Source organism: Emiliania huxleyi, assembly GCF_000372725.1.
Source record: "Emiliania huxleyi CCMP1516 unplaced genomic scaffold EMIHUscaffold_5, whole genome shotgun sequence".
Classification (NCBI taxonomy): Eukaryota; Haptophyta; order Isochrysidales; family Noelaerhabdaceae; genus Emiliania; species Emiliania huxleyi.
The window spans coordinates 718072-734488 of record NW_005198244.1 but is presented as its reverse complement, the minus strand read 5'-3'; the positions used below and the strand labels follow the sequence as shown (position 1 = coordinate 734488).

General features: G+C 65.7%; 1 protein-coding gene across 1 annotated transcript; it reads right to left on the bottom strand.

The window, feature by feature from the left end:
• Positions 1-1428: 1428 nt before the first annotated feature.
• Positions 1429-4038, bottom strand: EMIHUDRAFT_197096 (hypothetical protein; the record flags this gene model as incomplete). Its single annotated transcript, XM_005766999.1, has 6 exons — positions 1429-1503; positions 1606-1701; positions 1933-2073; positions 2260-2643; positions 2731-3258; positions 3523-4038. The coding sequence occupies 6 exons, from the start codon at positions 4036-4038 to the stop codon at positions 1429-1431; spliced, it is 1740 nt and encodes a 579-aa protein (XP_005767056.1).
• Positions 4039-16417: the final 12379 nt, after the last annotated feature.

Below are 16417 nucleotides of genomic sequence, written 5' to 3'. Positions count from 1 at the left end.
TCGAGACCATACCCCCCGCCTGCTGACAGACCCAGCCTTGGTAGTTGTTTCGGGCCATCAGTCCGACAGGAGAGGGCCAGCGGTCGCCTCCTTGAGCTGCCCGTGCCTTCGCCGGTTTGGAGTATCGTCGCCGCCACCACCATGTGCGCCCAGGAAAAGGAGGGCTCCCCACTGAGGACGGTCTGCGGGGGGAGCCGAGTCGCCAGGAACGACCTCCTGGTGGGAAGGCGAGATGAGGCGAGATGAGGCGAGATGAGGCGAGGTGAGGCGAGATGAGGCGAGGTGAGGCGAGATGAGGCGAGGTGAGGCGAGATGAGGCGAGGTGTGAGGCGAGATGAGGGTTGAGGCGAGGTGAGGCGAGATGAGGCGAGGTGAGGCGAGATGAGGCGAGGTGAGGCGAGATGTGAAGCGAGGTGAGGCGAGATGAAGCGAGGTGAGGCGAGATGAGGCGAGATGAGGCGAGACTAGGAGGCGAGATGAAGCGGGATGTTGTGTGGCTGCTTGTGCTGCCAAGCAGGCAGCACAAGCAGGCAGCACAAGCAGCCATACAAGTGAGCTTTTGGGTTGTGTGGCTGCTTGTGCTGCCTGCTCATGAGCAGGCAGCACAAGCAGCCACACAAGTGAGCTTTGGGAGCTCTCGGCGACGCCCAATGCGTGCGCCGGTAGCAGCTGGGAGGCGCAGGCTTGGCTGGCAGGGCTGCGCGGTGGGCTGCGGCGTGCTGTGGGTGGTCGCGCGCCTGCCTGGTGGTGTGCGGCGGCCGCTCAGCCCGCCCGACCGGGTCGTCGGCGGCCCAGGGCGCGGGCATGCGGTCTGCGCTGCATGTGAGGCTGTGTGCGCGGCTGGCGCGTATGTTTCCGTGCGGCGAGGGACGCGCGTATGTGTTCACGCTGCGGGCGCGGGCGGGCGCGGAGGGCGGCGCGGTCTCACCGCGGTCCGACGCCCGTTGGTCTTCTGCGTGACGCGCGGGCGCGCAAAGAGGCCTTGCCGCCATCGCGTTGCCGCGAAGGAAAAAGAATTCTTCACCACCGACCACGGAATGAAGCGCAGGGTAGAGCCTACCACTGTTGAGTCGACGGGTATCACCAGTGGCTTTGCGGGATCGGGGTGCTGCTCGGCCGGAATGCTGAGCTCGGCGGCAGTGAGGTCTGGCATCGCAGCGCCGGTCGTCTCGTCGGGGGCTACCTCTCGACTCTACTCCCGTGTCACAACAACGAGGCACGAGAGCGTGCACGACAGAGCGACGGCGCAGCGTACCGCCGTCCAGCTAAAAAGCGGCGGCCGACGGTTGCTGCGCAAAGTGATCAGTTCTAAAATAGGTGCCGGGGCCCAACGGATAGATGAATCGACACTGCCCGCCACGACGACGAGCTGGGAGTCCTGTGAGCGCCTCTCCCGAGGTCTCGAGAGACAGGGCTACAAGAGGTCTCTTATGTACCCCGCCCCAGCCGCAGCGGTGCCTTGGCAAAAATTGGAAAGGCAATTCGAATTGGTTTTGTCTTTCCCTGATCGACCGACGCCCGTGCGAGGTGTGCGTGTTCCCGTCCACCCGCCGCCGGTGATCAATCTCACCACCTCGAGTCGCCCCCTGAGAACTCAAAGCGCACCTCGCCGCGGCACTCCGCTCGGATCTTCGCCACCGCGCTGCGAGCGCCCTCCACCATGCTCGCCGGCCCGCAAGCTGCAACCACAAGCCGCTTCGCCTCGAGCCCCGCCGCAGCAGCGCGCACCAGTGCATCGAAGTCCGGCCGCCCGGCGCAGACACGCTGGCCCGCCTCGTCGCCCGCCGGCCCGCCGGCGGGAGCGAAGCCGCCCCGCTGCCGCTGTCGCGACGCCGCCAGGAGGGGGTCGTGGCGGCGTGGGCTGACGGGAGCCAGCTCTAGGTCGCAAGGCTGACAGCGCCCCGCCGCGAATCCAAAGGCGCGGCTGCAGACCGCCGTCGTCGCGGCGATGGACGCAACGATGAGGAGGACGGGCAGGCACCGCCGCGACAGCGTGTAGCCAACCAGGCTGTGGTGCAGCCAGCCAGCGTCGAGAGGGAGCTCCAGCGCCTCCGCCACGTACGCCCACCCCCACTGCCCCGCAGCCAGTCCCACGAGCGTCGCCGCGAGCGACGCCGACACCAACGAGCCTGCGGAGGAGTGCGCTGCGCGCGTCGAGCCCCACGCTCGCTCGTCGCCGCCAGACCTGGCGATGCCGCCTCCGCCGCGCCCCGCTTCCACCGCGGCCGCGGCCGCGGCACGAGTGATGTAGACAGTCACCTCGACGCCGCCGTTGCGCGGCAGCCGGTCGGCGAGCGCGTGGTAGTCGGCCTCGTTCTGCACGCACCAGACCAAGCGGCACGGCCGGCCCTCGCTAGCCGCGGCGGCGAGCGCCGGCAGCCAGCCGGTGACCCCCGTGCCTCCCGCCAGCAGCAGCAGCGCGGGCTCACCTCCGCCGCCGCCGCCGCTCAGGGACCAGGGGCCGCCGCCGAAGGGGAAGGGCCCCGCGAGCTCAACCTCAAAGCTGCCCGTCGTCGCGCAAAGGTGGACGAGCGCCTTTGTCCAGTCGCCCCCCCGCGCGGAGACGAGGGCGGAGAGCCCCGCCGCGCGACCGCCGGCGCTGGTCACCGAGAGCGGGTGCCACTCAGTGCCGAGTGGGAGCGCCTGATGAACGAGTGGGGGCGACTGGTCAGTGAAGAGTCACTGATCGGACGCCAGCAGCCACTGCCGAGCGGGCGCCCGCAGCGACACCCACTCGCCGCGCGGTGCCGCGTCGTGGCCCAGCGCCGCGCCGCCGCAATGGATCGTGAGCTCTGCCCACGGTCCCGACGTGCCGGGCAGCAGACGCGCCGTGGCGGTGAACCGCCGCAGCGAGCAGCCCAGCACGCCCTTTCGGCCGCCACGCCCACGCCACTCTACGTACCAGAATGCGATGCCCGGCACCGCGAAGGTGAGGATTGCGAGGTCGTGCAGCGCGCAGCAGGTCACGAAGAGGAGGGCGACGGGCATGTGCAGGCGCTGGAAGGCGTGGTAGCAGCGCCGCCGCACCAGGGGCAGCGCGGAGAGCGCCAGCGGCCCGCACACCGCGATGGCGACCACCCCCATGAAGTTGACGAGCCCGAGCCGGTTGAGCGAGCCGTCGGGCAAGGGCGCGGGGAAGCAGGCTTGCCAGAGGGAGGCGGCGCCGCCGGCGCGCAGGTAGAAGAAGAAGTAGGCGAGCGAGTGCAGGGCGGACTGCCCCGCGCACCACCACCCCGCGGCGCGGTGGAGCGGCTGCGCCTGTGGGTCGGGAGGGAGGCGAGCGTTCAGGAGCGGCGGGGCCAGGGAGAGGGCAGGGAGGCGAGCGGCCAGGCTGGAGAGGGGAGGAGGGGCGGTGTGCCGAGGGTGGTGCTGCTGGAGAGGGGAGGAGGGGTGGTGTGCCGCCCGAGGGTGGTGCTGCTGGAGAGGGGTGGTGTGCCGCACGAGGGTGCTGCTGGAGAGGGGCCATGGTGTATCAGGGTCCAAGATGCTCGGGTCCGAGGCGGGTGGAGCGGGCGGCCAAACCTCCGAGTATCCCAGATGCCCCCCGGTGGCGTGCAGCACGGCCGCCTCTCCACGGGCGGCGAGCAGCAGGCAGACGCCGAGGTCGAGCCGGGCCAGCCGCGCGGAGGTGAGGCCGACCACGTCGGCGAGGATGGACGGCATGTCGCACGGCCGGCCAGGCGCCACGGGGCAGTTGTCGGACATCGTCAAGTGCAGCGCAGCGACCGCAGCCGCGATGGGAGCGGTGTTCAGCGCGGCCAGCACACACGCGGCCGGCAGCGGCGGGCAGCCGCGACCGACGCCGGCGCTGGCGCCGGCGAGCACGGCCAAGCAGGAGAGCGCTGCGATCAGGAGCACCTGCTGCACCGCCCAGCCCTGCAGCACCTTGCTCGCCCGGAGGACGGGAAGTGGGAGGAGCTCTCCGGTGCACAGGTAGGCAAACACGAGGAGCGCCGCGCCCTGCAGCAGAGGGAGTGGCCGCGGAGAGTGAGCGCCCCGTCGGACAAACAACGAGTCGAGCGCCGTCTGGAGCAGCATGGTGCACGAGAGCAGCAACGAGCGTGACAGTACGAGCACACGACGGGCACCACACAAGAAGAAGAAAAACGGGTCGTCGGATGCCGTCCAGCCCCCCCTTCTCCATTTGTCGCACCTTGTTGGCCGCGCATCTGGTTCGCTGTCGTACATGGCAAACACTGCCATGGCGTCGGCGAGATCTGCGAAAGCTCTACCAAGCACCTTTGGCGGCGTCAGCGACTTCAAGCAGCTTCGACGCCTGCTCTACACGGCTGACCAGCGGCGGTTCCACCGCACCATCTTTTTCGCGGCCGCCGCGTCGGGCGACCTCCAGATTCTGCACGAGCGCCTGCGCGCTGGCTCGCCACGCGTGGACACCCGCGGCAACTACGGCCGCACAGCGCTCTGGCTCGCGTGCGAGCGGGGGCACATCGACTGCGTGCGTGCACTCCTCGCAGCGGGAGCTTCCGTCGAGCTGGGCGAGTCGGGTATGGACAACAATCGGCCGCTGCACGTCGCAATCCTCAACGGCCACGCGCTAATTGCCTTTTTGCTGCTCGAGGTGCGGGCGCAAACGGCCGACAGCCGGCGTGGCCCCCCTTGCCGGGAGCCCTTCTCCGACCCTATCTTAGGCGGGCGCCAATGCAAAAGCCGAGAACTGGTACGGCCGCACACCCTTCGAGATGAGCTTCTGCCGCCGCGGCCTGGCCGACCTCCCGCTGCGCGAGGCTCGCACCGCCGCCTCCCAGCCCTCCTCGCCTCCCAGCCCTCTCCTCCTCCGCCCCTCGCCTCTGCCCGCCGCCTCCGCCCGCCGCCTCCGCCCGGTGGTTGAGAATGGTCTTAAGAACGAGTGGTTTCCGGCGTGCAGGCAATGCAAGAGCTGCTCACCGCGGCGGGGGGCGGCCGCATCGCACTCGGCTTCCCGCTCCTGCAAGGCGTGGCGCCCTCCTCGCCCACCGACGCGGTGGCGATGGAGGCGGTCTCGGTGGGGGCGGCGGCAGAGTCGGCGGAGGCGGCGGCGGCGGCAGAGGAGGCGGCGGTGGAGGAGGCGGCGGCTGAGGCGGTGGCTGAGGCGGCGGCGGGGAGCGGCGGCGATGCGGCCGGCGAGGGCTGCGCCGGCGAGGGCGATCCCGTGTCGCAGGACAGCGAGCAGACGCTGCTGATGACGGCTCCTCCCAACACGCGGCCTCGCCTTCTCGGAGCCTTCTCGGAACTGTCTCGGAGCCTTCCTGCAGGCGCCGCCCAACGCGCGGCCGGGGGAGCGGCTGCTGGTCGCGTACAAGGACGGAGGCGTTAGATGCGGCGTGCACAACTCGACCCCTGTCCTCGGAGCTAGTCGAGATGTACGCGAGCTAGTCGCGAGGGCACGCACCCCCGCCGTCTCCAGCCCTTCATTCGGTGGGAACCACTCGATGCCGTGTCCCCCCCGCCCTCAGCTCCTCCGCCCCACCCCCCCACGCCCCCGTGCTCCAAGGACGGAGGGACGTACGAGGTAATATTAACTGCTAACTAACTGCTAATTAACTGCTACCTACAGGACGGAGGGACGTACGAGGTCCGCGTCCCGACGACGCTCGAGCCCGGCACACAACCCGTAGATGCGGAGCACAGACCCACATCTCCCCACATCTCCCCACATCTCGAGCCCCCAGATGCGGAGCACAGACCCACATCTCCCCACATCTCCCCACATCTCGAGCCCCCAGATGCGGAGCACAGACCCACATCTCCCCACATCTCCCCACATCTCGAGCCCCCAGATGCGGAGCACAGTCCCGTACTCCGGCTGGCATCGAGACGACACGCCTTCAGCTGTCCTCGGGGCTGCTGTCGCTGTGTAGGAGTAGCCCGAGTTCGTCTCACTCTGGGCACACTGCGCGAGACCTGTCCTCACGCCCTCTCTCCACGACCCAGGCGCGCAGTTTCTCGTCCGGCCGCGGCCACGTGGCAGCCCCGTCGCGCGGCTTGTCCGCGGCGTCTCGCGCCGCTCCTCCTCCCGCGCCGCCCCGACGGCGGTGGTGGACGGGAGAGAGGCGGCGGCCGCCGCGGCGGAGGGCGGGGACGCCTAGATGCGAACTACGGCCCGGGTGTTCCAGCAAGCACTCCCGACGTATCTGGCTGAGTTCAGTTGCACCATGCGCCTTGAAGAGGGGTGCGGGATGGCGGTGCAAGAGACCGCTCTCGAGCCCCTCACTTGCGCGCATGGGTACGCTAGGCGGCCTCACTTGCGCGCTGAGCAAGGCGCTCGCGAGCAAGCCTGCCTTCGGGCGGCCGGTGGGCGTGCGGGTCGGCACGCTCGACCTTGTGGCAGACCACGTCATCGCACTCGACGACGAGCCGGCGGACGACCTCGCGCGCGTGCGAGACCTCTCCGCTTGGCTCGTGGCCCTAGATGCGGAGCACGCGCACCCGACCGGCGCTCGGGGAGACAGACACTCGGCTGCGCCTCCTCCTCGCGCCCCAGAGGCCCTGCACACTCGCACGCCGCGCATCCACGCGAGCGCACCGAGCACACTCCACCGAGACAGGCTTCGCACCCTGGACCTTGGTGTGACCGTGGTGCTTTCACCGAACAGGTTGCGGGCGACCCTCCCGTCGCTACCGCAGAGAGAGGCGCGGTCGGCGGCCGTCGCCTTCGTCGCTGCGGGGCTGCGCACTGCGGGCGAGGTGCGCGCCGCCGCCGCCGCCGCCACTGGGGAGGGCGAGGCGGAGGGCGGCGGCGCGGGGTGCTGCAAGCCGCCGCCGCCGCAGGCGGCGGTGCTCGCGGCGCGGCTGCTCGCGAAGGAGAATGAGGAAGAAGGCTGCGCGGAGTGATGCTTGCCAAGGGCGCCGCTGGGCGGCGCGTGTGAAGAGATCGCACTCTCGGCGGCGCGGTTTAGCTCTTGCGGAGGAGCACCTTGTCTGTCTGTACCAAATGATCTCGTCAGCGAGAATGATGTGGGTGTGACTACGTGATTAGCTTGACTTCGGTCGGTGTGCGTACTCCTGATGTTTTGTCGTGTTCGTTTTGTCGTTTGTCGCATGCGTCTATGTGGTAAGTGCCGCGCCCGCGCTGCATGTCTGTTCTGGTGTGCGAGCTGTATTTGTCGAATATCTGATGAAGCATCGCTGAGGTACGCTGCGGCAGCATGGGGCATGATCATTTTTTCTTTGTGCGATTACCTTGTTGCGATGAAAGGACGAGTTTGCCTGCTCAAAGAGTGCAACATCCTCCGCACACCTGCGGGCAATGAGCGACCGAAGCGTTGCGTTCTGCCACTGAGGGAGGCTATCGTAGGAAAACTCCGACGAACGGTGTACGTACGTTCTGGTTCGTTGCTTTCTGGATGTAGAGTTTCACGGGTGGCCAGCAGCGACCTATGACCCAACCGCATATGCCAGCGCAGAATGGAGGTAAGGCGTTGGCATCAAAGCATCGTACTCATCCGCAACCTCCTGCATCGTTTGCCCTGGTTTGCGCATAAGTGCGTTGACTTGCACACTCCCAGAAGCACACCACTGAAGGAGGTGGTCATCGAGGTCGCGACCATGTTGCCATTGATACCAGGTGGACACCGCGTGATGGAAAGGCTCTTGGACTGTGGCGATCTTTGCAGCCCCCGGCAGAACGGCGTCCGTCAGCTGGTTGAACTTCAGACCGAAAGAATCATGGCAGAGAAAGAGCCCTTCAGGTTTGATTCTCGAGTGCTGCATCTCCAAGAGCACTTTTAGCGCCCTTGTTTTGATACAAGCCCAGCTCCTTCGCGAGCTGGGCCATCATCGGTATCATCGTAGAGGTGCCTGTTTTTGTCGCTGCCCACATAGATCAGCCGTTGTGCCGAATGCAGCCGACAGAGAGTGCCCTCCGGGCTGTCGAGACCGCTGCAGAAGCAGTGCACCACAAGGAACATCCACAAACACAGGCGATCGCGATCACGGCGCAGCGCGACCATGAAGTCCTGGCTGCCACACTTGAAGCCTACCCCCCCCCCCCCCAAATCTTTTTGTTCCACTTCCCGTGACTCGGGCTCGCACGGGCGGCGACTACTCCCGCGGCTCGCGTGCGGTGCAACGAGAGGCGCTGCACCGCCTCATGGACGAGCAGACGGGCAACCCCATCGTCCGAAAGACGTTAACGTGCCTTCATCGCGAGATCGATTCCTCGATGCCAAACATGACGCAGCCGTCCGACAGCGAAAGCGATGACGACACGGAGAGACCAGAGGGCCGACTCGCCCACCCGAACGCGTTCATCGGTGCCGCGACGACGTCACTGCCGCTCGATCCGACGGCGCACAACCAAAGTCTCTCACGCGCGACCCACCGCTTGGAGACAAGCGTCTCCGCGACGGCGCCCTGGTGTCGCAGCCGCTCGACACCGACGCTCCTGAGTCGAGCGCAGGCAATGCGACGCACACGGTGCTGCTTCTGCCCGTCCTCTGGCTCTCGATGTCGTTGCGCAGGCGACGCAGATCCTCTTCGGTCATGGTGTCGTCGCCGGCGCCGCGTGCAGCGGCGCCGTGTACAGCATCGACGTCGCCTTCGTTGACAGCGGCCATCACCGCCTCGTGATTCTTGAGTCGCTCACGCATCGCCTCGCGCTGCTCCGTGTTGCGCAATCGCGCCTTTGCATCCTCCTCCAGGAGCTGTGCGAGGCCTCCCTCGCGGAGAATGCCTCTGACTGATAGCTCCTCGAACATCGTACCGGTGATGTTGGAGTCAGAGATGAAGCTGCTGGGGGTGGAGTCGCGGAAAGACGTCTTGAGCACGAGCTGTTGGTAGAGATAGTGCTCGCCGTGCTGATCCGGTTCTAGCCACTTTGATTGCCACCGGCTGTGGAGCATCGGACTTTGCTTGGCGCGGGACGACGTATCGGGCACTGGGGATGATGGCTCCACCACACCGAGGTCGGACTGAGGCGCACGGGGATGGGAGTTGGGAGTGGAGGAGCACGAGGGAAGGAGCCACGATCGTCTATCGTCGGCTGACCCTCGGTCTGAGCACGGTGGTAGTGGCTGGAGGTCGGGGCAGCCACACAGTGACAAGAGCAGGACAAGAGGTGGGTCCTCACGCAGAAGGTCCTCACGGAGGGAGAGGTCCTCACGGAGAGGTCCTCACGGAGAGGAGAGGTCCTCACGGAACATATTCTTTGGCTGTCGAGAGACGCTCTGACTCGCCAAATCCCAAGCAAAGCAAGCATGAGGTGCACTTGAGTTGAAGATGATTGTTCATTATTAAATGACTGACGGTTCACATTGTCATTCAGTTATTGATTGAAATTAATGGGATATTCACCCCATTGATTGAATACATTCACAGTATGTGTAGGTGCGAGCAAGTCGTCATGCTGGGCATCGCGTGCGTGTCATTTTCAAGATTGAGCCCGCAGTGCCCTCCGCTCCCGGAGGCGGACGACGCGGAGAGCGGGCCTTCCGCAGTGGCACTGGCGAGGAAGATTTTTCTTCTTTGTACATCGCGCCTGGAGGAAAGTGTTTTCTGGCGGGAACTCCCAACACATGATGCGTGTGGCAGCCCCCGACGCGGCCGTGCTAGCGGCTGAGCGAGGCGAGGAAGAGGTGGTGCTGGCGTGGCTCGAGGGCGGCGGGCGGGCCGACGCGACGTGCGAGAGAGACGGCGTGAGTGGCATCACGCTGCTGATGGTCGCCGCCCGCTGCGGCAACGAGCGGGTGGTCGAGCTGCTGCTTCAGCGCGGCGCTGAGGTCAGCAAGCAGGACTGCAATGGCCACACCGCGCTGGTGCTATCCGCCCTCAACGGCCACGAGCGAGTGGTCGTCATGCTGTTGGAGCGCGGCGCGGAGATCAACAAGCAGGACAGCTACGGCGGCACCGCACGATGGGCGCCGCCCAGGAAGGCCACGAGCGGGTGGTCGAGCTGCTGATACGGCGCGGCGCAGAGGTCAACCTGCAGAGGAGCGACGGCGGCACCGCGCTGATGGGCGCCGCCAACAACGGCCACGAGCGGGTGGTCGAGCTGCTGATTCGGCACGGTGCGGAGATCAACCTGCAGAGCAACGGCCGCACCGCGCTGATGAGCGCCGCCCGCTATGGCCACGAGCGGGTGGCTGACCTGCTGCTGCAGCACGGCGCTGAGGTCAACAAGCAGGACAGCGATTGCGGCACCGCGCTGATGGCCGCCGCCGCCCACGGCCACGAGCGGGTGGTCGAGCTGCTGCTGCAGCACGGCGCTGAGGTCAACCTGCGGAACAAGGACGGCGTCACCCCGCTGATGTACTCCGGCAGAGGCTGGACCGCCCTGATGAGCGCCGCCTGCAGTGGCTGCCCCGCCGTCGTGCTCCGCCTGCTTCGGGCTGGCGCAGATGCAAAAGCTCGCTCTGCAGACGGCAGGTCCGCGCTGCAGATCGCCAAGTTCGCCAAGGAGGAGGTGGCCAAGGTGCTAGCTACTGCCGACGCCGCCAGTGCTCCTGAAACGGACCACGCCGGGTGCGTGCGCGCTCTCACAGAGCACGCAGCGGCGCTGAGGGAGGCGGAGGCGGCAGAGAAGGCGCTCGAGGCCAAGGGGCGGCGCGAGCAGCGCGAGCGGGAGGAGGAGGCGGCGGCGCGAGAGCGGGAGCGGGCGGCACGGCAGCGCGAAGCAGAGCGAGCGGCGGACGAGGCGCGCCGGGTGGCGGACGCGGCGGCGCTGGAGGAGCAGAGGCGAGCGATTGCGGCGGAGGCGGAGGCGAAGCTAGCCGCTGAGCGCGCGGCAGCAGAGGAGGTGCTGCGGGCGAGGGAGGCGGAGAGGCTTGCGGCGGAGGAGGCGCAGCGAGAGGAGCAGCGGGCGGCCGCGGCGGCGCGCAAAGCCGCTCAGGCAGAGGCGGTGCGGCGCGAGAAGGAGGCTGCGGACAAGAGGGCGGAGGAGGAGAAGGCGAGGCAGCGCGCAAAGGCGGCGGAGGCAACGGCGGCCAAGAAGGCGGCTAAGGCGAAGAAGAAGGAGGCCAAGAAGGCGCCGTCTGCCTGCACGCTCGAGGAGGAGCGGAGGGCGAAGGCTGCGGCCGAGCTTCGCGAGCAGGAGGAGAGGGCGGCGCAGCTGGCTGCTGAGCAGGAGGCGGCGAGGCGGGCGGAGCGCGAGGCGGCAGAGCTAGCGAGTGCGGCAGAGCGGGCGGCGCTGCGCGAGGATGCGGAGCTGGCAGAGGCGCTGCGCCGGTCAGCGGTGGATGCGGAGGAGGCGTTGGCGCGTCGGGTGTCGCGGTGCGAGGAGGCGGCGAGCAGCGAGTCGACCGGCGGCGGCGGGGACTTGCAGCGGCGTGTCGATCGGTTGGAGGCGAGCCTCGGCGCGGCGACCGAGGGCAGCTTCGAGGAGCGGGTCGGCGCCATCGAGCGCTTGATCGGGCCGGAGGCGGGAGAGGCGGCGGAGCAGCCTCTGCCAGTCACTGAGCCGCTTGCTGCCGTCTCACTAGCCGACGCCGGCCTCGACACGGGGCGGCCGGCTGCCCCAGAGTCCACCATGGGAGGCGAGACGTCGTGCATCATATGCTTCGAGCGGCCGAAGTCTCACCTCGCGGTGCCGTGCAGCCACTTGTGCGTCTGCGGTCCATGCTCCGAGCTGATGCAAGAGTGTCCTTATTGCCGCGAGCCAGTGATGATGTGGCTCGCCCCGCGCCCTGTGTGATCAGCGCGGGGACCGGGGATGGGGGCGCGTGGAACCCATCCGATGGGAGGGTGCAGGGTGTGCTGCAGGGTGGAGAGAGGGAGTTAATCACAATCTTGCAAATTATCAGGCAATTCATGAAAGAATCATCTGTTCATTCAACACCGGCGGCGCGTGTGAAGAGATCGCACTCTCGGCGGCGCGGTTTAGCTCTTGCGGAGGAGCGCCTTGTCCGTGCCTCGCAGGCCGGTGAGATTGCTAGAGGTGGAGCATGCTGCTCTAGCCTCACATGTCACTTCCTGTTGTCTGTTGTTTGAGTTGTGCCCTTGTTTGTGCCCTTGGCACCGTGCTGAGGAGTGATTCTGAGATCAGGTTAGGCGACTGGCAGACATTTCAAAATCGAGGAGCGCTAGCGACGAGCCCCAGCGCCGGGGTTCGGGGCCGCGTAGGCCCCGAGATTTTTTGGCGCATTTGTGCTTTGAAAACACATTTTCCAAGCAAAAAGTGTGCTCTCTGATCTCCACAAAAGTCGTGCTGGAAGGCCCCGTTTGCCATTGGTATATACTGTTCGATATTGCCGGTTGGCTCTCCCCCTCTCGCTCACGCCCCGCGCCCCCTCTACCCCCCCCCCCCCCCCCGCCCCTCGACCCGCTACTTGGTATTGCTATAGTTGTGCTGCATCAGCCTGCGGTGCGACTCGTCAGAGATCGTAAGCTCAGCTCCTGGTGCCCGGAATTGACGCTGCCACTCGAGATCATGCTCCTGAACGAGTGAAGCTACCGGCAACGTGACGATCGCGTCCATCATCAGCTTGTAGCTTTTGCGGTCCTGCGCGTCGGAGGTAGAGAGATACCAATGCGCATCGACTACCAGCGTTTTGATGGTTGTGTCACCCTGGACTTTGATCGCCTTTTTGGTCTTGTACGGGAGCTTTAGCGGCTTCAGCAGCCAGTACTTGCGCGCGCCGCGTTCATCGTAGGACGCGTATGCAGCGTAGAGGCAATGCCCCTCTAGGTGCATGCCGCTCGCAAAAACCTCAGTCTTGGCCTTGATCACTTGCTTCTGCTGAGTGATACCAGAGGCCTCGTGAATAGTTTGTTGCACGAATTTGCCGACGGTGCTCATGTACGGGCAGCTCGAGTACTCAGAGTTGACAGCAACGGGCTGACGACAGGATGGGCAGGCGCAGGGGTAGGTGCGCGTGTACAGCAGCTCGGGCCTAGACGGATCGACACCGGCAAAGTCATATGTCGAGTTGCTCCCAGGGATAGAGTCGGCATCCACATCAGCTGTGTCGTCCAGGATAGCATGGTACTGCCCCTTCTCCGCCAAAGTACCAACCGGAACCTGCCCCGTCAGACCACGCACCCCTGCCGCCGCGTAGTAGAGCCAAAAGTAGTTGCTCGCGCTGAACATTCCTGGCTCGCGTGCCTTCTGCTGAACCGTCTTCATGAGACCCTCGGTGCTCGCCTCAGTGCCCGGCGCCTGCGTCAAAATCTGAACAGAGCGTGGGGCCCTCGCCCGTTTGGGCGGCTCAGTGCTACTCACTAATGTCCGTTTCTCCCCAGCCGATGCTGGCGAGATTTCGACATCGGGAGCATCGGCCTGCTCCTCAGAGTGGTCAGCTCCGATCCTAGCACCGCTCGCATCGAACAGAAAATCATCAAAGATCTCCTCGTCCGGCTCGACATCGAGCTGCGCGGCTCTGGCTGCCTCCTCGGCGACCGCCTTCGCCTCCTCGCCATCATCGCCGTCATCGTCGTCGTCATCGTCGTCGTCGTCGTCGTCATCATCACCTCCATCGCCGTCGCCGGCATCGCCGCCCTTGTCCTCAGCGGCAGCGGCGACGGCGCTGCCCTCGCCCCCCCCCTCGGTGGCAGCAGCGCTGCTCTCGGCGCCACCCTCGGCGCGGCCATCTGCTGCGCCGCCCTCGACTGCCTCCTTCGGCGCCTCGATTCCTGCCTCGGCCATCCGTGCTCTGATAGCAGCGGCCGACTCCTCGGTAGTCGCGCTCGCAAGTGCCGCAACGGCCGCCTCCTTCTCAGCCGCTGACTCGGCTGCTGACAACGGAGGCGGCGGGGGAACATCGGGTAGCCCACCGACAATTTCTTTGGCGGTTGACGCCCGACGCGGTCTCGGTAGCTTTGTAGCACAAAAGTAGTAGACATCATGGGTCGAGGGTAGCCGAGCCTTTTGGTTGCGTTCAATTGCGAGCTCGGGGAAGCTAGCTTGACCGCAGGGACTGTGCACAAACTGTCGAAACTTCCCGAGGGAGCCCGATGCCTGACGGTAGGCAGAACCCTTGGCGCAGCTACCGCACGGACACGGTGCGGCCCCTTCCTTGTCATTCTCACGGTGCCATTTCGCACGTTGGGCATGCCACCCACGGAGCGTCTCCCGCATGAGAGTACACGTCGGGCAGGCACATTCCTGAAAGTCGCTCTTTTTGATGCAGAAGCATTTGGACTGTAGAAAGATGTCCTTTTTGAACGCCAAGGCCCCGGGCGTGGCCAGGTACTGCTGGTAGTCGACACTTTTGAAGAAATCTTCCGCAATCTGCTCGTCGGTGTCGTACTGAACGTGGCGCCAATGCTCGCGGTAGAACGGCTGGCCTGTTGATGCATTCACCTCGCGGTTGCGCACTTTATTTCCGACGTTCGTGTCGAGCCGCGTTGCTTTGTGCCAATAGTCAACGCAGACACGCCGGCCAAGGCCCCGAAAATCTTTGCGTTGCTTGCGCGAGATTTTATTCGCGCTAGAGAAGGCGCCGACCGACCCGTCATTCTGCAGATTGCGTCGCTGAGCACTATCGACCTGACTCCATTGAATCCCGAGCAACTCCCCGATGCACCTCATGAGGTGATCGTTGGTGGCATCATCCGGCACAAGAGCGGCGACAATGGTCTGAAAGCTCTGATGGTCTTCGAGGGAGCGTGTACCATGGGTCGGCGTGAGCTGTTTGAGTACGCCTTTTGCGTGAGCAAGCATCTTCGCTGACGCCTCCGTCAATTTCTGAACTCGATCGGCGTGTCTTCCCGACTCCCCGAATAGCCGCTGGACTGCAGGACGCACTGTGAGCTGAGCTGATAGCAGCCTCGTTCGGCCAACCCGACCGCCACCACAGGCAAAGAGCTCCTGTTCGAGATGTCCTAAAAGCCGGTCGACCTGCCGATCGGTCAATCCGATGTCCGTTGCATTCTTTGGCACCGAAGCCGCGAGGTCATCATGCAACCCTGGATCCCTTGCGGACTCCGCAGAGCCAAGGCTCTGGAGCAGCTTGGCACCACTCGCACGCAAGCGAGGTCCGACATGCTCAGTCAAATCCTTCCATCGAGCAGACACGCTGTCCCTCTCAGCCGCCAGTTCCTCCTTCTCAGCCTCGAGTCTCTGCTTCTCGCTCTGTGCCCGCGAAAAATTGCCGCGAGCACTCAGCCAGTTCGTACCGCCGAGCTGCTGCTTCAGTTTGTCGGCTAAACTCTTTGCCGCGGCCAAAGATGCCTGCAACTCGCACACGACTTGCTCGCAATCACTGAGCTCGGCCGTCAATGAAGTGTTCTCTGCATCCCGACAGGCGCCCTCCTCGAGACGGGTGATCAGATTCTCTACGACAGCGCTCACTTCCAAAGCAGTGCGATTCTCGGATTGAATTTCCTCGACAAGTGCAGCCACTTGATCCGCCGGCATCGGCTCGTCAGGGACGACTTCGCATGTCATCTCGGTCGGACATGCGCCGCCCGCGCATCCGCAGCCGAAGGAGTGAGCAAATGTCATCTGGCTGACGAGGGGCAGGGCTGGCAGGTCTGCGCGCGACCGCCGCCGCCGCCGGCGACAGATTACCAGGCCGCACACGCACGCTCTCGCCGCCGCCCTCAAGCTCCACCGCGTACCGCCCGCCCTCGAAGCTCTGAGCCACGCCCCGCTGCCCGTTCAGCTCGGGGCGGGCCGAGAGTCCGCCGAGCACGACCCGCTGGCCGAGCAGCGGCGCGTCTGCAGCTGCCGCTGCCGCCGGCTGGATGGGAGCAGTGACGGCGGAGGCGGCGGGTGAGGCGCTCGAATTTGACGTCGCGTTGGCGCCGCCGACAGCAGTGGTAGTGTCGGAGGGAGCGGCGGGGTTCGGGTCATCGGCAGTGGAGGCGTTCGCCGCCAGTGCCGCCACAGAGGCGACGATGTCGAAGTCCGCGGCGGCAAACCGCTGGTGATGCACCGAGGGAGCACCGGCGGCCGCCAATGTGAGCAGGGTCAGAGAACCTCTGTTGAATGTTGGCGGTGCCGAGGCGGGCCGTCGTGGGATCGTGGCATCGATACGGCCCCTCGCTCCGAGAGAGGTACCACCCGTGAGGCGAGGCGGTGAGATGCTGCGCGACAAAGGAGGAGCGGGGGCGGAGCTTGCAGCGGCCCAAGAGGTGACAAAGGACTGCACCGTCTGAGAGGCGACGTCGCAAGCGGCTATGAAGGCGGCAGCCGGGGCGAAGGCAGTAGAAGAGGCAGCGCCGGCAGGGTCGCCTGCGGGCTCACGCTGGTTGAGGCTAGCGATGGCTTCTGCATATCCCGCTGGCAGCACAGCTCCCGCGAACGGTTCAGGCACTGCAGCAAGTGGCTGGGTTCTTGCCGCCAGCTCCACGAGGCTCGCACCGTCCGCGATTTGAGCCTCTGGGAACAGCGGCGGGCCGATTTTCCCGCCACCCTTGTAAGACCAGCCCCCTTTCGTTTTCTTGACCTTTCCATTGCAAAGATTTTTGACTGCATCTCGCTCCACTGATGGGTCGAGCTGCCTGACCTGACCCCATCGATGATCAATGTCGCCAACGACTG